This window comes from Magnolia sinica, chromosome 17, assembly GCF_029962835.1.
Source record: "Magnolia sinica isolate HGM2019 chromosome 17, MsV1, whole genome shotgun sequence".
NCBI lineage: Eukaryota > Viridiplantae > Streptophyta > Magnoliopsida > Magnoliales > Magnoliaceae > Magnolia > Magnolia sinica.
The window spans coordinates 17,582,373-17,610,026 of record NC_080589.1 but is presented as its reverse complement, the minus strand read 5'-3'; the positions used below and the strand labels follow the sequence as shown (position 1 = coordinate 17,610,026).

The 27,654-nt window shown below is 39.8% G+C and overlaps 1 protein-coding gene across 1 annotated transcript; it reads right to left on the bottom strand.

The window, feature by feature from the left end:
- Positions 1–33: 33 nt before the first annotated feature.
- On the bottom strand, positions 34–27,654 carry LOC131231826 (uncharacterized). Its single transcript, XM_058228131.1, has 11 exons — positions 27,400–27,654; positions 26,755–26,883; positions 17,992–18,143; positions 17,744–17,837; positions 15,349–15,419; positions 15,125–15,231; positions 12,951–13,072; positions 10,749–10,837; positions 2,158–2,217; positions 1,708–1,815; positions 34–492 (listed from the first exon to the last, which is right to left on the bottom strand). The coding sequence occupies exons 1-11, from the start codon at positions 27,599–27,601 to the stop codon at positions 373–375; spliced, it is 1,254 nt and encodes a 417-aa protein (XP_058084114.1). The 5' UTR covers positions 27,602–27,654; the 3' UTR covers positions 34–372.

The following is a 27,654-nucleotide window of genomic DNA, read 5'->3' as shown; positions in this document are numbered from 1 at the left end:
TGCCCAGTCACAAACATTCCTAGTACAGGGGAAAAACTTAAGGAAGAGTATGCTTCAATAAAAAAAAGTTCTCTAATTAGAGCAAAAATTCCATTTTCTGCTGTTATCTCCAACGAAATTCAAATATTATAGAGGCCCAAAACACCATCGATCAAAATAAAATTGAACTACATATACCAAATACAACTTGCTAGAATGATGAAACAATTCCCTCTGAACAAACACCATGGAGCTTGAATCTTTGACATTTTACTCCGAGAAAAAACCAATTCATAGTCATCCTCAAGTCGATGCTGGAGTTAAACGTGCCAATATTGAAATATTCCACACGTGATGCTGCTTTCCACTTCCCTTCAACTATTTTTCTCTCTTTTAGGATGGAATGCCTTCTTTCTCGAATAAAATTTTCATATCCACCATCACCTCTAAACCCATTTTCAGCAGAGAGTCAACCATCGCTGGGATGTCTTTTCTCAAGGAACTAGCTAGTGCCTGGCCAGCATAAACAGAACAAGAATCCAAGAGTAAAGGTGCTTGAATAAAAATGAGAATAAGCAAGAACAAGAACGTTTTTATACAAAGGCATTCTCGAGTGTTTCTGATTTTAGCCATGGATGGGGCATACTCCATCCAGATCAGTAGTGAGACAATAACAGATATGAACCATTGCTGTCTCAATTTAGTTTGGGATGAAAAAGGAGCCTAATGCAGTCTCTGTTTTCCAAGCTGCAACAAACACAGCAGATTGGTTCCACTAAAAATGCTATGAAAGAAGTCCCAATTGGGGTGGCAGACAAAGAGGTGGTGGACCAGAGAAAAACAAAACAATAGTCTTTCAATGTCACCAGCAATTGAGTATTCAATAAGGCAGTCGCAGGGATTAATGAGTGCAAGACCCTTTTTTTTTTGTCTGGGTCCGGCTCCATGACTCAGTGGTAGATAGACTCGGTTTCAACACTAAGATCATGGGATTGAGTGCCCATGCGGTGTGGGTATGTAAAACAAACCAAAAAAGAAAAAGTGCAAGTCTCTCCCCTTCTCATTGAATCCAATGAAACGTGGCTAGGGAGACAGGTGAGTGGTGACCAAGAAACGTGATTGTGAAAAGACTGGGGGAGAGTGAATATTAGAAAGAGACACCATATTCACAATGCATTAAAATCAGAACAGCCTGGGCCAGTTGAATTCCGCCTGTAGTATCCAGACCAATCTCCAAAACCTAGCAATGAACTTGAAAATCATACGGTCCAAGATTGAAATGAGATCAGTGAAACAGGTTTTGGAAGAAAAAAAAGAATGAAAGAAAAAGAAACAGAGAGCTAGGGTACCCTATTGTGTGCATCCATGGATGCATGGGTTAAAATTACAAAATTCATCCATAAATCAACAAAATCAAAGACAATGTGATCAGGAAGTGTAACTGAAGCTTTTGGTTTTGTGGCACAAAACTGGCGACAAATTGTAAAATATTTGTTAAATCAATTGAATTGAACCTGGGATGCTTTAAATAAAAAACAATCAGTTGAGTTTATGGTCGTCTTGCCAACTTTACACTCAGATAAGAGCAAACCAAGTTGAAATGGCCAAGCTCCGAATCAACTTGGTGAATTCAACTTGTACCAATAACCCATTCTTGACACTATTAGTAAAAGATAACCCTTTTAAGATTGAAAATCCACCATAAAAATTAAGTACAAAAATGAATACCTTCCTGTCTTCTTCTTTCTTTTGCCGCTTTACCACCTCTTTAGGCCACTGACTAACCATCTTCTCAAGCTCAGCTGGGATAAGTGGCTTCTTCAGATCAGGAAGAATCTGTTGCATAAGCAGAGATTAATGCTGAATATCACTTCTATGTAGAAAGCACCCACTGACTAAAGAAAGTCATTTGAAAATGTTTCGATTTAATTGAAATTTTGAGGAAAAGGACCGGTTCTAATGGCTATCTAGCACCTTATTACTGAGCAAGCATATGAACTTCAAGCTTAGGATTTGTGCAGTGTCCTCAACCTTGAATAGGGACAAGTGGGCCCCACTTGTCAACATTCAAGGCTCAAGGATTCAATGTATGCCGTTGGCATCAAGTTCATATAATTAATCCTTGTTCGTTGTTACTAACTTCCTCAAAATGTGAATTGAGCATAATATATGATCCACCTGGTTGAGCATATGAATCATGGCAGCAGCATCCTCAGGCTTATGTTCAAGTAGAAATCCCTGGAAAAACAAACAAAAAAAAAAGAAGAAGCAAGGAAACCAAATTATAAGTCTTTCAAACCGTGCCATAAATGTACTAATAGCATAAGCCATATTAGTATATTCAAAATTATGGAAAATCATCATTTTTTTATTTTTTATTTTTTATTTTTGTGGGGATGCTAATTATAATCTACACACGAGTTGCCATTATAGAAAGATAATGCAATGTACTTATATAATGTTAGTATGTGGGTGTGTTGTGTACACAGTCTTTTGTGCTCTTCAGGAGTATGTAAAGGTGTTCTCTAGTAATATTATAAAAGTGACTTCTCTCACAGAACTCTCTTCTCTTTTCTTCTTCCTTTCCTTCCTTCACCAGTCTTCTTCCTTTCCCTTCCAAACCTCTCAAACCAACTTGATATTAGAGCAAAGGGCTTCGCGTTGAATGGCTCTACATGAGTTTGATGATGTTAGCAACTGTACGGTTTCTAACATTAGCTATTGTATGGTCCGTACAGCTCAGTTTTGATCGGGAAGAACATGGTTTAATAGATTTTGAATTTAAAAGAATTATGGTGATTTTTATGAGATTTTTAGAACCCATCTGAGATATATTTCATTCATTTTTCTTTTCCAGCAAAAAAAACCCTAAACCTCGATTTTTCTTGGATTTCTCCCAAATCAGTAGCTATTTCTTTGGACGATGGATCGGTTTCACTGTATTTGACTCCTCATGGAGTTGTTTCTAAGAGAGGAAGTGATTTGGGGGTGCTGTAAAGCCAAAGAGAGGGTTGACCATACCATGTTAGGGTCCTGGGGGATCTAACTGTACATCGAAGCTTGCCATGTATGTGCTCATGGATGATCTTCATGCATAAGCCAGTGTTTGACCCTCTCCATCATCTGAAACTAAGTTTCCGTAGATTTGTGATTGTTTCTATCTTGTGGTGCTCTCTTCAAGTTGTTTTCTCTTGGTTTTCTTGTCTGTGAACCCTTATGGAGGACAAGATGTCTCTAGGATCTGGTGTGGAACCTTTGGAATCTCATCCTGATGAGGGCATCACGTCACGTACACCCTTACGTATGTATCAAAGGAGGAAGCGGGCCACGCCGATTTCCCTATGGCTAGGCGAGTACTCGTGATCATGCTGGAGACCCCATGTGCATGTGCGAGCATTTGGAAGACCCCACACTCGGAAGATGTACTTGGGTTGCTTTATGGAGTGATCTAGACCGTTGGATCGGAGGGACGCGACGATCGGGCCATTGATCGTTGATCATCCACATCAGTTTTAGACTTTATCATATTTTGTGATTTAGTTTTTTATTATTTTATATTTGGACACATTATGAGTGTTTTAGTTGATTTTATTTAAACTAGGGCTATTTTCGTTAAAGTTCACAACACGGGAATTTTTGTAATTTTTGAAATTTCTCGGATCTATAAAAGAGGAGGGCGTGTGACCTCTCCCTCATTCAATTTCGTGATCAAAGAGAGAGAGAGAGAGAGAGAGAGAGAGAGAGAGAGAGAGAGAGAGCTCTTGCTTTCTTCTCCCATCTTCATGCGATTTGGAATGAAAATTGGTGCAAGACTTATCTTCATCAACGGAGGTGCAGGATCTCCATCTATCCCCACACCGTCTTCTCTTTTCTTTCCCCCATCCAGGTATTTCCTTCAGATTCTTAATTCTCTCATCCCAAATCTCCGTCTTCTCCCAAACCTAACTTTCCCATGCCCATCCACAATCCAAACCCTAACCCTAAACCTAAAATTCCCAATTTTCCTACTTTCCCAAATTAACCAAACCCTAATTTTCACCCCAGGTTGTATTAGGTTTCCTATTTTTAAATAGACTATAACCTATGCTAATTGGATGTCCCTACATTTATTAGATCCTAGTTTCTTTTTATTTAATGATCTTAAGTTACAATATTGGTAGCTTAGGCTAGGATTATGCATGGTTTTCTTTTGATTTTCATAATATTTGTGATGATTGTAGCAATGTTTGTGTTTTTTTTTTGTTAAATATCTTAATTCAGCTATTTGATCTCACATGTTACTTATTTCATGCATCAGTCCTGCATTGCATCCCTTGTTAACTACAACCGTAAAGTTGAATAGTAACAACTATTTGAAGTGGGCACAATCTGTAAAGTTGTTTTTAAGGGGGCAAAGACAGACTTTCATATATATACTGGATAAAGCTCCGGATTCTATAGATGCAAATTTCAAGTCTTGGACCATACTTTCAGGTCATGGTTTGGCTGCTTAACAATATAGAACCAATTGTGAGTAATTCTGTCATATTTGTAACTTCAGCGAAAAAGATATAAGACACCCTTCATGACATGTACTAAGAAGCTCATAATATATCAAGAATGTTCACATTGATCTCACACATTGGAAGATTTCAGCAAGATTCAAGATCTCTGAAGGAATACTTCTCTACGCTTCGAGGTATGTGGGATGACTTGGACCTCTATCATCCCCTTCCCACTAAGGGTACAACATACTACATCATAAAGATACCAAAATTATGTAGTTCCTTTCTGGGCTCAACCCTGAGTATCATTTTGTTCGAAGACAAATTATCATCATGGATCATCTTTAATGCAGGGGCATTTTACATCGGACTCGAGTGGGTTCGCCTGTGGGATGCAGGGGCACACTTGGGGTGGGTGGCCCATGTGATTTGGGACCCATGAGGTCTCGTGTTCGAGACTCCTCACCGGGGGTGATTAATGCACATTTCACACCGGGCTCGAGTGGGGTAGCCCGTGGGATGCGGGGACACACTTGGGGTGGGCGGCCTATGTGATTTGGAGCCTACGAAGGGGGTTCGACCGAGGTCCTAACCCATGAGGTGGGGCTTGGTCTATGAGATAAAGGGATTAATTCGCCATACTTTAACAGTTTAAGCGTTTAAAGCAAGTAGTTAATTGTCCTGCATCAATCTTCCCTCTCTAACAGCTATCTATGCCATGTGTCAAAGGGTCACTACATGGGGTACTCAAGGACGTGGACAAGATTCTAGATTGAGTACCTGAGGCAAGGGCTGTGACGTTAATCATGGGGGGCGCGGTAGTCATGGCCATGGTGGACGAGGATGTAGACATGATGGTTCTCGCTATTGTACTCACTATGGGGGTACTAACCACTCTATCGGTCATTGTTGGGATCTCGTTGGTCGCCCACCTTGGTTAGCTGTGTCAGTGGCTGGTAGTGCCACCACTAGTTTCGAGAAGACTTCAGAGCCGACTGCAACAGAGAAGTCTACCTCTTCAGAGCCGATTGTAGCAAAGAAGCCTACCTCAGGTGATTCCGTTCTCTTGTCTCGTGAGGCCTATGATGCCCCGATACGATTGCATGTGTGTGAGGTCCCTAACACTTCCAAAGCCTCTACAACCCAGTCAGGTATTACCCTTCATGTAGCCTCTCCTTTTACTTCCAGGGTTATTGACTCTGGAGCTACCTCACACATGACTGGTAAGCCTCATTTATTTAGCTCCTATTTACCTTCCATCCAGTCACACTTAGTCATTGTTACTGATGGAAACCAAACTCCTGCATCTGGATCTGGTTCCATCAAACACTCCTACTATGGACCCGTCCTCAGTTTTGCATTATTCCGCGTCCCCCTCAATCTATTATCTGTCAGCTCTCTTGCAAAATCCTTGAATTGTTTAGTAACCTTCTTTCCTTCTCATTGTATTTTAGGACCACTAGACAAAGTATTTTTTGGTGATGCACCTACAATAACGTCTAGTGCCTTGTACTTAGAAAAGGAGTTAGGGTCCCGATGGTATTGTTGTTTAGGGCATCCATCTTTGTTTAGGTTGAAACTTTTATTTTCTTCCATATCTGTATCAAAATCTTTAAACTGTGAAACTTTTGGGTTCTCCAAACATCATCAGGTTGTGTTTCCTCCTAGTTTATCTGAGAGGAAACCCATACCATTCAAGTTGGTCCACTCAAATGTTTAGGGTCCTGCTCCTGTTACCTCTCTTTTTGTATATAAATATTTTGCTACATTTATTGATGATTGCACATGAATGACTTAGGTTTATCTTTTAAAATCCAAGAATGAAGTTTTTGATATGTTTAGGTTTTTTTACAACGAAATGACCAATCAATTTCAATGGCCCATCAAAGTTTTACATTCTGATAATGGGGGCAAGTATATATCGAATGCTTTTTTGTCTATCTTGTAGGATCATGGTATCTTGTCCTGTGCATCATGTCCACGCACCCCTCAACAAAATGGTATAGTCGAGCGAAAGATCCGCCACCTTCTTTAAGTTACTCGTACCCCCTACTTGGCATGAATCTTCCAAAACAATTCCGAGATGATTCTTTACTAATTGTTGTTTTCCTAAATAATCACATTCCATCCCAAACACTATCACACAAGTCTTCATTTGAAATCTTACACTTACGGGACAAACCGTTTCCGTTACCCCCTAAAGTTTTTGAGTGTACATGCTTTCTTCATATTCTTAATGGGAATAATGACTAGTTAAGTCCTTGAGCCAAAAAAAACGTGTTTTCTTAGATTACTTTCAGTCTCAGAAGGGGTATAAGTGTTATGATCCTTTGACTTGTAAGAGGTATGTATCTACATATGTCACCTTCTTTAAAGAGATTCCATACTTTTCAAATGAAAGGAGATCTCTGCAACATCTACTTGTTAGTCAAGGTGAGTTTATACAATCTAATTCTAACCCTATACATCTTTTAGTTTTATGTCTAGATAAGGATATGGTATCTCCCCCATTTGTCCCAAAACCTATTCTTATGTATCATTGATGAACTAAAACTTCTACTGATCACCCTCCTACCACTTCATCTACTCCCGTTGGCAGTTCAAGTATAAACTCTCACTATCAACCTCATGACAATCTTCCCATCACCTTATGCAAACCTTCCCGCTCGTGCACAAAGCATCCCATTAGTAATTTCGTTTCCTACCACCATCTTTCACTTTCCAATCTTTTGCAGCTTGCATATCGTCATCTTCTATCCACGCAGTTTGAAGGAAGCCATGAGTAGCCTTAACTGGACTAAGGCTATGATGGAAGAAATATAGGCACTAGAGAAGAAAAATACATGGGAGTTGGTTTCCTTACCTGAGGGAAAACAAACTATTGGATGCCGATGGGTTTACACCATCAAGTATCGCCCAAATGGTTCCATCGACCATTATAAGGCACGATTGGTTAAAATGGGTTTTACTCAAACATATAGTGTGGACTACTTTGAGATATTCTCCCCGGTGGCAAAACTTAACTCTGTTAGTCTGGTTATCTCGGTGGCCATAAATTTGTTTTGGCCTTTATTTCAACTAAATGTGAAAAATGCCTTCTTACATGGTGATCTTGTTGAGGAGGTCTATATAGATCAACCCACGGGTTTTTCCATGCCTCTTAGTTCTCATGATTCACCCCTTATGTGTCGCCTGAAAAAAATCAATTTATGGTCTCGAACAATCTCCACGTGCCTGGTTTGATAAGTTTAGTTGTGCTCTTCTGGACTATGGATTTATTCGCAGCCAAACCAATCATTCTCTATTCATTTGTTGTCGACCTACAGGAGTTCTGGTGTTAATTGTCTATGTGAATGACATTGCGTTGTCTGGAGATGATATTGAGGGAATGAGGGTTGTTAAATCCTTCCTCAAAACTCGATTTGAGATCAAAGACCGACGAGCTATTTAGTATTTCTTAGGCATTGAAGCTGCTCGATTGAAGTCTGGAGTGGTGCTATCAGAGGAAAAATATGCCCTTGATTTGTTCTCAGAGATAGTGAAGCTAGGATGCAAGCCTACCACTACGTCTATGGATACTACTATGAAACTCAATCCTGATGATGGTGCTCCCCTCTTTGATCTAGGGATGTATTGTTGGGTGGTTGGTTGACTTATTTATCTCTGTTACTCGATCGGATTTTTCTTATGCTGTGGACGTTGTTAGTCAATTCATGCATACTCCTCGTACCACGCATCTGACGGTTGTGTATCGTATCCTTCGGTATCTTAAGTCCGCATCGGGCAAAGGTTTGTTTTTTCAGCAACACGGTCATCTTCATCTTTCGAGTTATTCCGATGTTGACTGTGCTAAAAGTTTACATGATCAATGGTCCACCTCTGGATACTGTACGTTTGTCGGTGGCAATCTTGTTACCTGGAAAAGTAAGAAGTAGTTTATTGTTGCATGCTCTTTTGCCAAAGCTGAGTATAACGCAATGACCCATGCAACATGTGAACTTGTTTGGCTTTAAACCCTCATACAAGAACTTGGCTATAATCCTTCCAATCCCATTCCTTTGTACTATGATAATCAAGTTGTCATTCACATTGCTAGCAATTCGGTGCTTCATGAGCGCATGAAGCACATTGAGATTGATTGTCACTTTATTTGAGAGAAGGTAGCTAACAAGGAGATTACAACTTCCCTCGTTTACTCTGGGGAACAACTAGTTGATGTCCTCACCAATTCTCTCACTTGAGATGCTCTTCTCCGCATTACTAGTAAGTCGGGCATGATTGACATCTATGCTCTAACTTGAGGAGTATAGAAAGATAATGCAATGTACTTGTGTAATGTTAGTGTGTGGGTGTGTTGTGAACAGAGTCTTTTGTGCTCTTCAGGAGTATGCAAAGGTGTTCTCTAGTAATATAATAAAAGTGTGTGTTAGAGCAAAATGTTCTAACACACAAAAAGGACTTCTCTCACAAAACTATCTTCTCTCTTCTTCTTCCCTTCTCCACTCTTCTTCCTTCCCCTTCCAAACCTCTCAAACCAATTACCACAAGGACAAGTAGCAAATAGTAAGATCCAAACCACTCACCCAGCAAGCCATCACCATTTATGGGTTAGCACAATGAGGCAAGCCCTCATTCTTTTTCTTCACATCGAGTGCTCAGGACAATCCAATGGACCTCTTTTTTTTTTTCACGGTGCATAAATGGTGTGGCAAATTGAATGACTGGCATGGATCTTGCCATGTTTTCCCATGGGAACTCATGCACAAAAACAAGTCTGAAATCTGCAGATTAGGCGAGGCAAGGGTAATAGCTTAGTGGGTGAGGGCCGTGAGGCCCTAGCCATGGGGCCCACCTCAATGTATGTTTTGTATATCCACACCATCCATCTGTTTTGCCAGATCATTTTAGGGCGTAGTCCTAAAAATGAGGCGGATCCAAATCTCAGGTGGACCACACCACAAGAAGACAGTGGTGATTGCGCGCCCGCAGTTAAAAACTTCCTAGGGCCAAATAGAGATGCATCCCTAGTGGGTCTCGAATGAGTACCTGTAGTTCAAAAACAACCAGACTTTAATGCATTTCTCTAGTTGTTGAAGATGGCCCAATAATAGTGATAATTTTTGTGGATATTTACTTTGTTCTCGTCTCAAATCTTCCATGCTTGTCTAGATAGATTTCTATTGGTCTTAGCATAGTCACATGCATACAGTGTTTGAAGTATTAGTATCCCTATAGGTTTTGCTAGCCAGGGATACGGAAACAATATCGATATCGCCGATAATATCGTTGATAACCAAAAATGTAGGGAAATATTGGAAAATTTGTGGAATTTTCAGCAAAACTTCAAGAGATGTTAAAATGTACATATTTTCATATTTAGAAATAAATAAATAAATAAATAATTATAAAAAGAATGCATACATAACAAGTTTCCATTTAATGGGGCCTTAAAAGCATGTGTTGTAAGAAATCAATCAAACCTTCCTATTCGACCTATTTAACCATCCAACCTTCCATTCAAACATCCATCGATATTGCAAAATATTAACAACACATGATATTTCACCAATAAATCATCAACAACTGGAAAGGAACCGAAAGATTGTGATCTCAATATCGCGCATGTTGCGATATCGATAATATCAAGATATTATCAATATTATCAATGATAAACTGAACACTACATACAATCATGTGCCCATGAAAATTTTTTTAAATAAATTTTATTCTAATAAACAAAATTTTAGTGATATTAATACATTGGCGATATTATTGAAATATCGTTGATACACTTATGATACAAGCATTACTTAGAATTTACATTGTCCAAAATATTAGAGATACATTGGCAATATTGATGCATTGGCAATACAAGCGACACCTTGATTTTACGTAGTTGAAGATATTGACGATTACATTAGCGATATTGATACATTGGCGATACTTAGCAATACATTGCTAATACTTGGAATTTTTTATACTATCAGCGTTATCGGTATCGCTACCAGTGTTATCAGTATCACTGAGCTATCCAATGAAGACAAAAAATGACATTTACAGGTACAAAAATCTTATCATTATGAATCGAAGTGATCAATTTAAACTCTCAAATCTGACAAATAAAAATATCATCTGAAAAAATACATAATTTTTTTATTACTAAATCATCATTTGCATTTCTTCATGAGGTTTAGAACTTGAAACTTGACCGCAACTTGATGAAGGACTGAGCTCAAGTTGATTCAAGTCATGATTTTTTTGATAAGGGACTGAGAAGAAAGTCACCTTGGCACAAGAAAACCCAGTGGCAAGAGTGTGCTGCTTCACAGACTTTGACCTCAGCTCTTCAATTTTCCATATAGATTGAGCATCTCCTGTAGAAAAGGTAAAACACTTCCTTGCATGAAAAGAAAATAGTTGAACACCATAATCAACAGCACTCAGATAAATAAATTGATTTAAAAAAACTCACATAAAAGAGTCATTTTTCCTCATCATGATGAGGCAGAAAATAAATAAAACAGTACGCCTGTCACAAATGACTCCAGAATAACAGTACACTAGCCCACACAGAAATTCCCATCTAACGAGCACATTTTGCGATCGAATACCTGTCTCTTAATTATAGATTCAAACTCTTTTTTCTTTTATTTTTGGGAAAAAAATTGATGAAATTTTATTAGAAACTCTCAGCAGTGAAAACAAAACATAAAACAACAGCCCTATACATCAATGGGGAAGCTATCAACAGGAACTTTTCAAAGAAGCCCAGCCAACAAAGACAACCTCCAAAGAACTCCCGACTCCACATCCATGCCAATCTAGAAACATTTCGATCAAAGAAACTGGAAAAAAAAAGAAGAAGAAGAAGAAGAAGAGACAAACACACCTGCACACACACACGCACATACATACATATTTATATTGAAAGATAAAGGAAGTATTATTGAAGAGGTGCCGAGATGGTGCCCGAAAGTTTACAACCCGATCGAGCAAATCGCAAGACACTATCTTTCAAAGAAGCAAAACAAGAGGCCCAATTGGCTACAAAAGATTTCACCTAAGTGATGACCAAAAAAGCATCATTCCCAATATTGTTGAAGCATCTCCCATTCCTTGCTAGAGGACCCTCCTTGACACAGAAAATCCCTCCTCAGCTTAAGAATAACAAATCTGAGACACCGAATAAGGACATGAAATACAGGGCATGTTCAATAAAGAAGCTTTAATGAGGGTTATACAACTGCCCAACGAGAGGAGCTTACTCTTCCGGGGGAAAGCTTTCTCCCAATCCTTTCAATGACACTGTCCCAAAGATGCAGCACAGGCTTCCCCACACACAGAGGCATTCCAAGATAAGAAGTGGGGAAGATCCTACCTTACATCCAAAAGATTCAACCAAGGTAGAAGTGTTTTTCCTCGACAGATGGATCCCGAATCCATTCCCAGTAATCCAAACACACATACTGAATTATTGAGAATAGCCATCCCACTACCCAAATACCATAAACAAAAACTCTTCATGGAGAATCTATTTCCCCGGAAACAAACTCACAACCCCTTTTAAGATTCTAGGGAGCCAAACAACCACTTATGAATCTACTTCCTCCTCCATCTACCATTCACAATCTTATGACAAAGGGATTATTCCTATCACCCTCTTCAACCAGGTTACCCTTGACTTTCCCCTCCACATTGCCTTTTTCCCAAAATCTCTTAGCATTCGAAGTTTCGAGACTAATGGTAAAGAACTTTAAGTTCCCATTGACTTTGGTGATAATTTAAGCTTGCATGTGTACCCCTTTAAAGTGAATATTCACATGTTCCAAATATGCTTAAGATTAACTTTTGCTGGAAGTAAATTAGGTGTGGCCCTGACCATGGGGCCCACCTTGATGTATGCATTGTATATCCATGCTGACCATCTGTTTTTCCAGCTCATTTTAGGGCATGAGCCCAAAAATGAATCATATACAAATCTCAGGTGGACCACACCACATGAAACAGTGGTGATTGACCATTAAAAACTTCCCATGGGCCACAAAGTTTTGGATCAAACTGATATGTGTTTTTTTCCCTTCATCTAGGTTTGTGTGACCTTATCAACAAGTTGGATGGAAAATAAACATTACATTGCCTAGGAAGTTTTTAAAGTTTTTTTCCTTCATCCAGGTCTATGTGACCTTATCAACAGGTTAGATGGAAAATAAGCATTACAATGCCTAGGAGGTTTTTAATGGTGGGCATTCAATCACCATCGTTTCCTATGGTGTGGTCCACAAGAGATTTGGACATGCTTCATTTTTGGGTTCATGCCCTAAAATGACCTGGCAAAATGGATGGACGGTGTGGACATACAATAAGTACATCAAGGTGGGCCCTACGGTCAGGGCCGTGCCGTGTTGGGGCTGGGCTGCACCTAGTCCAATCCCCTTTTGCAAAGGTTTCACTCTTTTCTAAGGTAATAAAAAAGAAGAGTAACATTACCTATTTTGGCAGCAAACTCCATCCATATGTCAAATGCAGTTCGATGCAGTTTCACTCCCTCCTTGATAAATTTCTTTGCATACTTTGAGATTGAATCCCAATTATCCGCATTGTAACAAATGCTGCAGCATGTTAACCCAAAATTGAAACCAGAATCCATAGTAAATACAACATCTGGAACTATAAATATATTGAAACAACTAGAATATTGTAGATTCGTGAAGAATATAAACTACCAGATATAACCTACAAGCTGCAGCCTTAATATCTATTTTATGATGGAGACTCCATACGATATAATCTTTTCATATCCTTGATATATCTATTTCTTCTAATTCTTGCTTCCTATACCTTGTGTATGAATTTGTTTTGGAGAGATTGGAGCATTAAAAGCATTCACACTATGTGCTGCTTGTATTGGAAAATTGAAGGGGACAAAAGGTACATTCATGAACTGTTTAAATTGAAAAAAAAAAATCTTGACTTCAATTCTCAGCTCTGGTTGCATGACATCACAGAAATTATAACTTGTGTTTTCAGGTGGATAAGCTAGTACGTTCAAGGATACTCTGTTGTGGATTTAGCAAAAAACCTTGACAATGATAAGCACACTTTAGCACATGTTTTCCTCTTAGGAGGACTTGATATAAGCACACTTTAGCACATGTTTTCCTCTTAGGAGGACTTGATATTTCTTGTTCAAGGGATAGGGTTGTGTTGCCCGGGTAAAAAAGCAGCAGTATACATCGCTTATAGTGTAGCAACTACACATGTCGTCTAGATAAAGCACTTCATAGATGACTCGAAGCTTGGCATTGCACACAGGCCAGTTCTCTTCTCTCTCTTTTTTTTCTTATTTATTTATTTATTATTTTTTTTAAGATACACAGGCCAGTTCACATATGTTGTGATTTCCTTAACTAACAGGAAGCACATAACTAAATGGGAAAACACATTGATATTTAGTATTGCTGCATTTGAGATGAAGTGTAAAGAATGATGTGAGTATTAATCATTTACAATCAGTGTATACAGTAAGAAAACCCTCTAAACAAGGTTGTATCTATTGAGATTTTCCAAAAGCATGTGAGCTTAAATGGACTTAAAAAATTATTTGAGATGCTCAATTGCTCACACTTTTATAAGTCATGATCTGTCAATCCAACAATGGAAGTAAAAAAATCATGGCAGGTAAATGGTCATAAAGGTCAAATCCTTAAATAGGAGGAGAATCCTTATGAAAGGATGCATTATATGCATGGATGTTGCATTACTGATGAAGGGTAGAACTAATACTGAGAGTAAAACCTCAGGATGGGGACTAATCACAATTCGATAATTCAAATTTGGTTAGAAAGCCTTGTCACAACTCACAAGAATGTGCACACAGCCTCTACGGCTAAGTGGGAGACATTAACAAGAATTCATAACTAAATGTAGGGCTGTCAACGGGTTGAGTCAGGTCGGGTCCTAGAGTACCCGTAAACCATGGATGATCAGGTTTCGGTCTTGCTCCGTCTGGGTCACTTTTTTTTAGGACCGAAACCTAGATCCAATAGGGCTCGGGTACCCATCAGGTCTTTGTACCTTGGTTTCAAATGTTTCGGTCAAATAAGGGCATTAAGATGGTCAGGCCCACCTGATGAATGGATTAAATTGCACATACATGTGCCACTTTTGACACATGCTGGTGTGTAAACAGGCTCTCTGACATGTGTGTGGCTTAGCAAACCTCCTGCATTGCAAGAATATATATATATTATATATATATATATATATATACATATATATATATACACACATATATATACATGCGTGGATATATGTATGTGTGTGTGTGTTGTGTGTGTGTGTGTGTGTGTGTGTGTGTGATGGTGGACCCAACCCAAACCCAACTAGACCCAGTTTTAACAAGGTCCAAAATGGTGGACTCAGATCCAGTTAAAATCGGGTCAGGACCGTCGGTTACCTGCAAGTTCAGGCACACAATCGACAACCCTAACCGTTTTCCTTTCCAGAAAGGAGCAGAAGAAACAAACCCCTAAATCAGAGTTTCAACTTTCAGCCAAGATTCAGCAAAAAGATTTTCCTTAAGACACAAAATTGTTGCAGGTTTTCCAGAACAGAGCTCTAAGCAGAATAGAAGCACAAAGTAGTCATTGCAAAAATGATACCTGAAAACTATGTCCGCTGTACCGGGTTGTAGTGGCAATGAGTTCCTTTTCAGGAGTTTCATGATTCCCACCATAAGCTTAGTGTTATTGTGTTCTTTGGCATGTAACTGCACAACCACAACACTGGATATGAGCAATACCAGAGAATAAGAAAAGCACACTCAAATGAATATATGTTTGTTTGTGTAACTGAATTCATAAAGGTACAAAAAATCATTAATTACAAGTAAATAATGAGCGGAGCCAATGCTAGGAGTTAATCCATAAACATTATGTTGCCACAGTGCTCTCTTCCCTGCATACACAGAATAGAAGCTAGAATCATATCAGAACGTATTCCAGGCCCGATTTAAATAGCTAATCATATCAGAAATTTATTGGGAGAAAAAGGAACCTGTGACACTTTATATGAGACAAAGTAACATTGCAAGACAACTTTGATTTCTGACAGTAAAGAAGTATAATTGGAGGTTGCAAATGGTAATCCCAAGTTCCAACCCTTCTTGATTGAAATATCTATCCTACAATCAAATGCAGTTGTACTCCAAAGACCAACATAACAAACAAACGAATATGCCTTCTTCCAAAGGTGGCGGTGTTTGGTTGGCTTGCAGGAAGGAACAGAATTTTAACAATTGACAATCTGATAAAGGGAGGAATGGTCCTGCCTAATGTGTGTCTTCTATGTTACCAAAATGAAGAAACGGTGGACCATCTCCTCATCCACTGCCAGTTCACTTCTGACCTGTGGTGGAGTGTCCTTCGTCTAGCGGGCATCTCTTGGTCCATGCCTTCTTGCTTGGGAAAAGAAAATGGCAGATTATACTCTTCATTGTTCTTTGGGCGGTGTGGGCTGAGAGAAATAACTAGTGCTTTAGAAGTCTGAGTGGTATAGAAATTGGGCGCCTTAAGAGCTTCTGTTTTGTCTAGGGCAGTGTTCGAAATATTGGTATTGCATTATGTATCGTGTCTATGGGATACAGATACATATCGGTTATCGCACGGGATATATCGTTTGTATTGGGTAATTTATCACACTTTTTGGGAAACATGGGGAAACAATGGGAAAATGGTTGAATTTTCAATGAAACTTCAGGTATTGTTAAAAAAAGACCTTAATACACACTTTTAAATCATAACATCTCATAAAAGAAGTGCACATAATAGGTTTCCTTTGTATAGGGTCCTAAGCTATGCGTTGTCTGATTAAACTAATGCAACTATATTGAAATTGAATGCATAACACTTAAAGAGTGTATGTGATGATCATTTCATCAAGCACTCACAAATACTTCGAAATTAACCTCAATTGACATCTTGTTAAAGGGAATTTCAAAAATAAAATTAATATTTTAATAATTTTTTTTTGTTAATTTTTAATTAAAAATGATTTTTACTTTTCGAAAATTGACAGGGACTTGACAAATCAGTAGATCAGCCCTCATACATACTTGATTTCATGTTTGGTGTGCAACATTGCAAGCAATTTGGGAGAAATTGGGAAAATTTTGAAAATTTCCCAAATCGGACCAACTACACTCAAATTTCAAGTGGGATACAAGATATATCGTGGGATATATCAGCATTACCAGTGTGTTTCCCAAATCGAACGAGTGGGATATATCGGCATTACCAGTGCGGTTCGTATCGCACAAGTGGGATACAAGATATATCGTGGGATATATCGACCAATATCGTCGATATTTAAAACATTGGTCTGGGGGAGGGTCTCTATATTTTTTATTTTTTTGTTTCTTTTCTTCCTATTCCTTCTCTTTGTTTCGCTTTTTTCTTTTCTCCTTTTCCTTTTCTTCCTTGTAGTTTTGCCTTTTTCGCCTTTGTTCTTCTCAATAAAGTTTCTCATCTTTCAGGAACAAACAAACAAATGAATAAATAAATCTAGCTACGCCCATATAGACACCTCTCCTGAGAAACATCTTTCATGCTTGAGGTCAGAATCATGCCGCATATGTAGTTAGTATTAATGATTCATTTTCTTTTGATTGGTGATTAGTCATTGAATTCTTTTACTAATTTCTTATCTAACTGGTGCCATTTCTAATCTAAAATCAACCTGGAAAAGATCCCTCCCTCCCTTTGTGTGTGTTTTGTGGGGTCAACTTCATGGGAACTTCCCATGAGGTCAACTTCTATGGGCGCCACCATTATGTGTAATGGACATCCACGCTGTGCATTTCATAGGTCCCCTTTAGGTTATGGGATGTGCTAAAAATCAGTCGTATCCGGAACTCAGGTGGGCCATACCATCTGAAATCATGCCTAAAATATATAAAAACACTTGGTGGGGCCCACCTGAGAATGGCCTTAAATTTGGTGTGACCCCTCATCCAAGTGAGACACACACAATGGATGGGCTGGATGTCAAGACGACATCTCACTCGGCCCTGTATACAATTAGGAAAGTTTCAATGGGCGGGCGTCTACTCTCAACAGTTGTCTGTGGTGTGGCCTGATTTCTAGCCCCATAGCTTCCCATGCACGCGTGTGTCTATATATATATATATGCTTTGCCTAAGATAATTATTAAATCATGAAATAGTTATTGTGTGGAGAAAGTAATGATTACAAATAGTTCACTTGAAAATTTTAAAAACATACCATAGTCAAGGGCACCGGCACGAGCACATGCCTCCGCAATTCTTAGACAAAGATGAGAATTAAAATTCGAATGGATGCGAAGGTTCGCTAGCCTCTGCAGACAAAAGACAGAACACAATTTAAGCTGTTAAATAATGGTGGTTCTTATTCCAAATTAAAGCAACATCCATGGTGCAAAAACATTACGCAAACAGAAAACCAAGAAAGGAAACAGCAGGTGAACTTATTGAACCGTCAGAATAACTAACAAATCTTCGAAGGTTCTGCAATATTTGGAATAGAAGCTCTATGTCCTCTCGATTTGCACAGTTTTGAACTAGTGACCACAGCCAAGCATTTGGAGGCATGGTTTCAGCTTCAACCGATTGAAGCATTTTCAGATATAGCTCCCTTACAGTCTCTGCAGTCAATATCGTGAAGGCATTCCATCAGCAGAACATCCAATAGAAGCATTATATTAATTGCTTTACTAATAATGCAAGGAAGAATTAGAGGAGTCTTAGAATTTCCAGTTTAAAAAATGACTTATCCTTACAGATGCTGATATGATGCAATGGCTAGAAGTGGCAATATCAATAATCAAACTTATGATAAGCACCAAATCCAACCATGCAGAAAGAACTACAATTACCGAAAATTAGACAACATGCGGAGCCGAATAATGGAAGACAAATTTAACTCAAGACTCTGTCATGACCACGCCAACTTGATTTTTTCCTTGATCATCATATAACAGCAGCATCCACTGCAGATTTAAAAAAAGAAAAAAAGGCAGAACCTCATCAATGCAGGAAGACAAGCAATCACCAAAAGGTTCCAAAGGTGGACCCCGGTGGCTGGCTGGCTGAGAACAGGATGAGATCCATGATCCAATTGGACAGTGGGGCCCATGGATCCAATAAGATGGCCATAATTAGAGCCGATTGAACTTTGGGACCAACAGATCCCAGAAACAGTCATTTAAGGGGGTTTTGTACAATCCATACAAAGTAATTAGGGATTTGTACAACTGCAGAGCCTCTTTGAGCCATATGGTTGTGTATAGAGTGGATAGTTTTGAGTATTTGTAGGATTTCTTTTTCTTTTTTCCCTTTCTTCTTCTTCTTCTACTTCTTCTACTTCTTCTTCTTTTGAACAATTAGTGTATTTTTTAGGATTTCTTCATTAGTTACTTTACTTTTAGGTAAGACATGTTAAGCAAGTAATTAGGAGTCTTATGGTTAGGGAAACAAGCAAACTGATGTCTAAGTGGGAATTGTATTGTAAAGAGGCCCATACATAGCCTAGAGGCTATAACCTAAGGACACGTGCATATATTCAATAAAACAATGAAGTTCCTTTTTGGGAACCTGCTATTAGAATTAGAATTCCTTTAAGTGAGATTCTTCTGAAACCCTAAGGGTGAGACTCCTCTATTTATTGTGCGGTTGACTCCACACTACTACCCTTTTATTTCTTTTGGACTTCCTGCTATCATCTCCTATTCCGCGTATGAGTTCATTGGAGAGATTGAGATGATCGAAGCATCCCACAACCTGCAGCTAGTGTTGTACTCTGTGGATGAAGGTGCTTCATTGAATGCTCTAAGATATAAACAAATCAGGACTACAAATTTTCGATCTGTCTCCATCAACTATGATATCATAGCCCCTCTAGGGAATTGTGTTTTTTTTATTTCTCCTTTTTTTTTCTCAAAACCTGTTCAACTACCCTAAACCCTAAACCTAACTCTGGTTGGCCTAATTTTCCTCAACCATATACCCTAAACCTCGTTCAATAACCCCAAAATCCAGCCCTAACCCTGCTCCAGCCCCTACCCTTGCAGTCCTAGCATAAGTGCAATCATCCTTGCAAGTTGCAACTCAAATCCTAATCTACCCTTATTCTCCCCAAACCCACAATCATAACCATTGTGGTTTCACCAAAAATCCCATTTTCTACTAACTAATACCCAACTATCCAAATCCTAACCCATTACAATCCCCAATCCAACTAATCATAATTCTTTTATGAATTTTATGAGCGAGGTATCATTTCGAAAAATATCCGCGCCTCTTTTATTGCTCTCATTCCAAAAAATGAAGGTACAAAAGAAATGAAAGATTTTCAACCGATAAGCCTAACTGGAGGTCCATATAAGATTTTAGCTAAGGTGCTCGCCATAAGGTTTCGTGAGGTTTTATCAAAAGTTATTTCAGAGTATCAATGAGCTTTTGTGATGGGCACACAGATTTTGGACAGCGTGTTAATTGCAAATGAATGTATTCATTCGAGATATCGTGATGAAAGAAAAGGATTGGTTTGTAAGATGGATTTACATAAAACGTATAATCATGTTGATTGGGATTTTCTCGACTACATGCTTGCGAGGTTTGGATGTGGAGACAAATAGAGGTGTTGGATATATTCTTGTCTTCAATCCACTTATTTTTCTATTCTTATAAATGGTTCTCCTAAGGGGTTTTTCAAATCATCTCGGGGAGTTTGGCAGGGTGATGCAACAAGGAGAGGTGGCTGGATTGATAAAAGGCTTTCAGGTATCAGACTCAAGCATCACCATTTCCCATCTTCAGTATGCTGATGATAGTCTTATTTTTTGTGATGCGGATGAGGCAGTGGTGGATAATCTTTGAAAAATCTTAGTTTGTTTTGAAGCGGTTTCAGGTCTTTAAATCAATATCACGATATCTAAAATGTTGGGTATTCATTTGGAGGAAAGGGAGTTGGGGAAACTTGCTTCTTTTTATGGGATAGGGTCATTGAAAAGGATACAAGTTTCAAATCGGGGAACCCTACGATTAAAAAAAGGGGTAAATAAATTGGAATTTAAGATAATCTATGGTTAGGGTTAGAGAAATTTAGTAAGAGAGGAAATGAGGGACCTGACGGCAGTCCACGTGTGTGGACAACGGGCCAAACCTGACGCACGTGCGTGGGGGCCACAAACCCGAAAGGCGACTCCTTGAGTCTGGTCGGCCAAGGGTAGACTCTAAAACCTCTAAATTTCAGGCCGATAAGATATACGGTTTGTACGTGGTGCTCTGCCGAAGTTCTCGCCCTACTGCAGGCCAGATTTCAGAAATCTACTGTAGAAGAGAAACGTCTGCAAAATACTGATGGATTTGCAGATGGGATGATTGTAGGAGAAGAGAATTATGGATGGTAGAAGGTGGGGGCGAATCGGGATAGGTATGGCTTCGCACTACAATAGTCAGCCCTTCGAGGAAGGGAGGGTTTCACACCCAATTGGATTTCCATAACTCAGAAACTCAAAGGAGTAGAAAAAACGTAGAAATTTTTATTAATCTTCAATAAGAAAAAAGACTACAAGGGATGCCTATTTATAATAAAACCCTATACCCCAAAACTCGCGCCATGTGCGCAACCTATTACTTGGAGACGAAGTAATAAAAAATAACAACTAATCAAAGCAATCTAAACCGTCCATGATATTCCTAATAACAATAATAAGCAAGACCCAAAGTACTAGATTAATTAGAATAGTGAGTCACGATCATGAGAACCCATACTGAGATTCACATAACTATCGGGTCCACTTCAATGAACCAAAACGAAGTCCTCTAACTAGGAGGCCCTCTTTGGACGTTGTCATCGATTCAGATCAATGGTGGGGCCCTCCTCCTCCTTGCATACGTGCTAGGGGGTGTGCGTGTACGCGTGATGTCCCCATCAACTCTCCCCGGCTGCGAAGATTTCGCCACTGGCAAAACAAAACTCCTGAACCGCTCCAAGATGTCAGGATCAAGTCTCTAAACCTCCTCCTCAGTAAGTCACGTACTATCTGAAGCTGGGCGTGACTTCCACTTAACCAGTTACTTCTAAAACCTGCCGTCCAATGTTGATACTATCTGATGGTCCAGAATATCCTCTATGTCCTCTCTACGTGTGGGAAGGGTAGGTATGAGAGGTAGAGGTTGGGAAGAAGGGTCGGGAAGAGGCCATGGATCAAGGGACAAATCTGGGGAATTAGGCTGGTTGGGCGAATGGTCGGACAAAGTATCGGTGGTTCCCTAAAAAGTAATTAGATCCTCCACATTGAACGTGGAACTAATTCCCATGGAAGGTGGAAGATCTACCACATACACATTGAGACCGTTTCGTTTTATAATTTTGAAGGGTCGAGCGCTAAGCGCGTGTAATTTACGAACGGCCCCCTAAGGGTACCGCTCAGGCCTAATGCGGACCATCACAGAGTCCCCTATATTGAATTCCTTGAAACATTTACACTGGTTTGTAGAAAATTTGTAATGTTCATTACTAGTAGTGATCCTTCACCTGATTTCTTGATGCAATGAATGAATGTGATGTGCAAAGGACTCTGCAGACTCTGAGGGCCTATGGGACAATAACATAGGTACGAGATCAAATAGGCTTCTTAGGCTTATAACTGGTAACGACTTCAAAAGGACTTAGACCTGTGGACCTATTGACAGAATTATTGAATGCAAACTCGGGTATAGGTAGTACGGTGCCCCACGTCCTGCTGTGCTCCCCTACTAAACATATGAGCAAACTCCCTAGGCTCCTATTGACCACCTCAGTCTGACCATGAGTCTGAGGGTGGTAGATAGAAGAAAATTGGAGCCTAGTATTCATCATGTGCCATAGTGTCTTCCAAAGTAACTCATGAATCGCACGTCACGGTTAGACACTATGGTTTTTGGTAACCCATGCAGTTTGATGACTTCACTAAAGAACATCTTGGCAACATGAGATGTATCTGAGTTCTTATAACAAGGAATGAAGTGGGCCATTTTAGAAAAACGGTATACGACAACAAATATGAAATCGTGTTTCCGACTAGTCTTGGGGAGTCCAAGCACGAAGTCCATACTGATGTCCTGCCAAGGGATGAATGAAACTGGTAAAGGTGTGTATAATCCTGTATTTTGCTTTCTTTGCTTTGCCAGTTGACAAGTACGACATTGCCCTATAATTTTGACCACATCTCGCTTGAGGCTTGGCCAATGAAACTTATCCTCTACTAGGGTAATGGTCTTGTCTTGACCGAAATAACTTGCGACCCCTTGTAAATGTAACTTCCAGACAAGAAAATCGCGGAGGGACGTGCGAGGTATCCACAAGCGGTCACTCCTAAACAAATATCCGTCTAAAATCAAGTACTCTCTGCTAGCTTTTGACGGACTCTCTAACGACGATACGTACACAACTCCAAAATCTAGATACTCAGAATAATCTTCTTGGATGCGCTCAAGGCCCATGACTTTGACACTCATAGAATTGAATAACACGACTCGACGACTCAACGCATCAGCAAACTTATTCTCTACACCGGCCTTATGCTTAAGCACAAAAGTGTACTCTTGAAGGAATTGAACCTACTTGGCGTGCTTAGGGTTTAATTTCTTCTTAGAGTTCAGATATCTCAAGGCGTCGTGATCTGAGAATAAGACAAATTCTTGCGGCAATAGATAATGACGCCAATGGCGCAGTGATTGCACTACCACATAGAACTCTTTGTCATAGGTGGAATATTTTTGTTTCGCCTCATTCAGTTTCTCACTAAAAAAGACGATAGGGTGCCCTTCCTGACTAAGTACTCCTATGCCGACTCCTGACGCGTAACATGCGCAAAAGCTTTTGAAAAATCCATAAGTCGCGTGATTGGAGCTTCGGTCATCTTGACCTTTATCTCCATGAATGCCTTCGAGGGTGCCTTTGTCCATTGAAACTCTCCCTTTTTTATGCAATCCGTGATGGGAGCCATAATGGAACTGAAGCCTCGAATGAGCCGCCCATAAAAGGTGGTTGAGTCGTGAAAGCTGCACACCTCATGAATATTGCGGGGTTTAGGCCAATTGACGATGGCCTTGACCTTCTCGGGATCCGCCGATACGCCCTCAGCTGACACAACAAAACCTAAGAAGATAACACTACTAGACAAAAACGCACACTTCTTTAGGTTGGCGTACAATTTCTCGGTTCTAAGGATCCCACAAACCTGCCTCAAATGGTTAAGGTGTTGTTCCTTGGTCATGCTATAAATCAAGATATCATCAAAGTATACGACCAGGAACTTCCCCATAAATGGCCTTAACACTTGGGTCATTACACGCATGAAAGTGCTTGGGGCGTTAATCAGCCCAAAAGGCATAACTAACCACTCGTATGGCTCATCCTTCGTCTTGAAGGCCGTCTTCCAGTCATCACTAGGGCGCACACGAATTTGGTGATCACCACTTTTGAAGTCAATTTTTGAGAAGATAGTAGCATTAGTTATCATATTCAACATGTCATCAAGATGCGGTATGGGAAACCGATACTTGACTGTGATTTTGTTGATGGCCCTACTATCAACACACATCCTCCATGTGCCATCCTTTTTAGGTGTAAGAAGGGTGGGCACGGCACACGGGCTCATGCTCTCTCGGATGAAGCCCTTTTCTAGGAGCTCGTCAATCTGTCTCTTCAACTTAGCAGCCTTACACTTATGAAATCGGCGCTGCCAGACATGCAGATCTATTTCATTTCATCATTCCAATGACCTGTTTAACATCATAAAAAGTTGCCAAGACTTCTAATAGATTGATTTGTAGTGTAGAGGAAGATAAATTCCAGCTTGTGGAATGGGGAGAGGTTTGCAAGTTGCAGAAGAAGGGGTAATAGAGCTCAGGAATATAAATCAACCCTTCAAAAAAGAGTTATGCAGCATTTCAAGGAAGAGAATGATACCCAATGGATGCATTCATTTCTCGCAAATATGCGATGCAAAGAGGGGAGTGGTTTATAAAAGCATCTTCTCAATTTAGAGAGCTGGGAATTTGGAATGTGGCCTCTCTAGAAGAAAATTTTGTTTCTCAAAAGGGACGTTACTTCAGAATCAGGGATAGATCTTGGATTAGATTTTGAGAGACCTATAATGCAGAAACAGACCTTTATGCTAGGATTTTTCCACGATGTACAATTGAACCACTATGAAGGAAGTTAAGATCGAGCAATGTTTTTTGGTGTTTAGGGGATACGTGTACAGGACCTTGCTTTCGAAAAAAGAACAAAGAAAAACCTTTTAGACTAAGAGACTGAGTACTACTTCAAGAGCAGCTTCATATATCAGTGCCTTCACTAACCAACAAGAACAAATGGCTATCAAGATTAGATGGCTCAAGGGATTTCAAGGTGAAATCTTTATGTAAATATCTCAAATTCTCAAAAATCAGTGACGAGGACAGGAGAGGAGCCCCTACAGCTAGGATTTGATCTTACCAGGCCCCACCTAGAGTTGTGGCATTTGCTTCTATGAAAAAAACCGGCACGCCGGCTAGAAAATCTCAGCAAAATAGAAAAAGAAGTCGCCACCAACCAAAATTTGGCAGATCCTATGAGAGACTAAAAACCATAGAGCCACATATGCGGGTGCTTCATTAGAGATTTGATTGAATTACTCCACTTGGAGTCTAGATTATCTAAGATTTCAGGTAGGGGCCTTGGGGAGAAGGATGGTATTAGGTGCCCTTCTTTGCCATATTAAGACAATCGGTACTTTTCAAGAATCAAAATTCTAGGATTACAGCTTCAAGCAAATATCCTCAACACAAAGAAATAGATGAAAATAAACAAGGAGAAAAAGGTGTAGAGGAAATGTGGCAGTGTGTTGTCTATAAAACTGTCTTGCAATAGTTTTTTGCTCCCTAAGGAGGGCCTGGACTTAGAGATTTGAGGAAGGAAAGAAGAACTTCAAAATCCCCATTTGCAATGGTTTGGAAACCGTTTCTCAAAATCCGAAGGACTGAAGCGCTCTCCCTTGCAAGTGCCTTAAAAGAAGATTTACAAGTCCAAAGGCCCTTTGCTAGGAGGCAAGGGATCTTATCTATAGAATTTGGGGAGTTTTTCTATAATTTTGGAGTATTTGAGAGACATAAATAAATAGAGGATACAAGGCAGCACCTCCTAAAACCTAGGTGTGGGGAAAGGAAATGCTTGGATAGCCATTTCTTAATAAAAATCAACACGAACGGGGGCTGAAATCCAATTTTTGTGCGTAATTTTTATTTTATGGAGAAAATAAAGGGGGTGGGGCCGATGACTTGATGTATCGTCTGATGTCCATACTATCTACTGATACATACTAGTATCCTCTCTAAGCAATACAGGTGTATTGACCCAATAAGGGCCCGAATCGAGCAATACAAACCCATATCATTGGTGAATGATACAATATTGAAAAACCCATTTAAAAACTATGGTGGGGAAGTTGTGATGCAACTCTGCCCTATCAGTCTGGTCCTAAATGGAGATAAATCTTGTAAAGAAGGGTTTGGGAGCAACACCCTCCTAATCGAATCCGATCGAATGGTCGTAGGGGTGTCCATGGTCAAGTGGAGTGTTTACAGCTTGGCCAATCAGCAAAGACTAGCCCGTTTCTCTACTGAAAGGGATAATGATAATTAAGAAAGGTTGTATCCCATGTTTGTGCAATGCAAAGTCAGTGGAACACCATGCCAAGGTCGATTTTTTATTTTTTTTCCATCCTTGGAATTAGGTATCCACGTTAATAGGCAACAGACATTATGGAGGATGTCTCTGTTGGCGGGGCTTTGGACAGGTTTTTAGGAACAAAACAACTGAATTTTTAACGACCAGTCAGAGTGGTCTGACTCTGAAATAGACTTCCAATGAGCAAGGAGGAAGATGATCGGCTAGCACTGGGTCTTCAGGCTTTTATTGGATGTTGAAATGGGTTTTTTGCTTCTAGAGGTGGAGCCTAGACTCATGGGGCTCATGTGATTTCTCATCATCCTTTCTGTGCATAGTCATGGGTTTGTGTGGTTTCTAAAAAATTATTGTTACCATTAGAAAATAATAATGATAATAATAATAATAACATTTCCATTCCATTTAAATTGGAGAAAATGAAATAAAAAAATCATTCGAATCGAAATTCAGCCAAGCCAGATCAATAACTTATTGAGAAGAAAAAGAACACAGAGAAGAATAATCAACAAATAATGGGGAAAAAAGACAACCACCACCTGTGGAACTTTCATTCACTTGAGTTGCTTCCGAGGTTAAACACGCCCTTGACATCATCGAGCACAGAGGATGATGACCCATTGGCCGAACATCGGCACTTAAATATACCCTATTGTCATGAGCAATCCCTGCAACAATAGCAGAGTAGAGCAATTATTGGGGTCCTACTGAAACATCCAGTTTGTTGACATGTGGGGCCCACAGCTCCCCAATCCAAACCCTTGATCTGAAGCAGGGATGCCCCAAAAATCTCCCAGAATGGAAGACCCATGCTGCTCTATCTTCAAACAGTATCTCATCAATGGCGACCAGTTGCTGCCTTTCGTCTTTAACCATCCATCTGTAGGCCACCAACAAAGTGCCGTGATCTTCCAATTTCGAAGATTTCCAAGCGCCCATAGCGGGGCCCACTGGATCGACGGTTTGGATTACCAAATGCAGACCCCATGTGTATGGAATTCTGCGGATCGGTGAAGAATCGAGCATATTCCCCTTCAAGTCATTGAAGTAGTGGAAATGATATTTACACCCCCATTCTGGATGCATTTGCCCCTATTTTTTAACTTTTGGTAGAGGGGTGAGAGAGAGAGAGAGAGAGAGAGAGAGAGAGAGAGAGAGAGAGAGAGAGAGAGAGAGAGGAAAACCTGCAGGAGGTAGTATTGAAAAGCCAGATGGAGGAGGGATTGAAAGAGAGGAGAAGAACGAGTGCTGCTGTTGTTGCTGCTGCTGCTGCCATTGGTGAGTGGTATAAAAATGGTCGGAGGAGAGAAGAAATCGGTGGGATTTTACAGAAATCGGAACTCTTAGAAGAATCGGTAAGCTGCGGAGTTTTGATGACATTTGCATCTGTCTCTCTCTCTCTCTTTCTCGTTGGGGTTTTAGGGAGGGAGAGAGGGCAA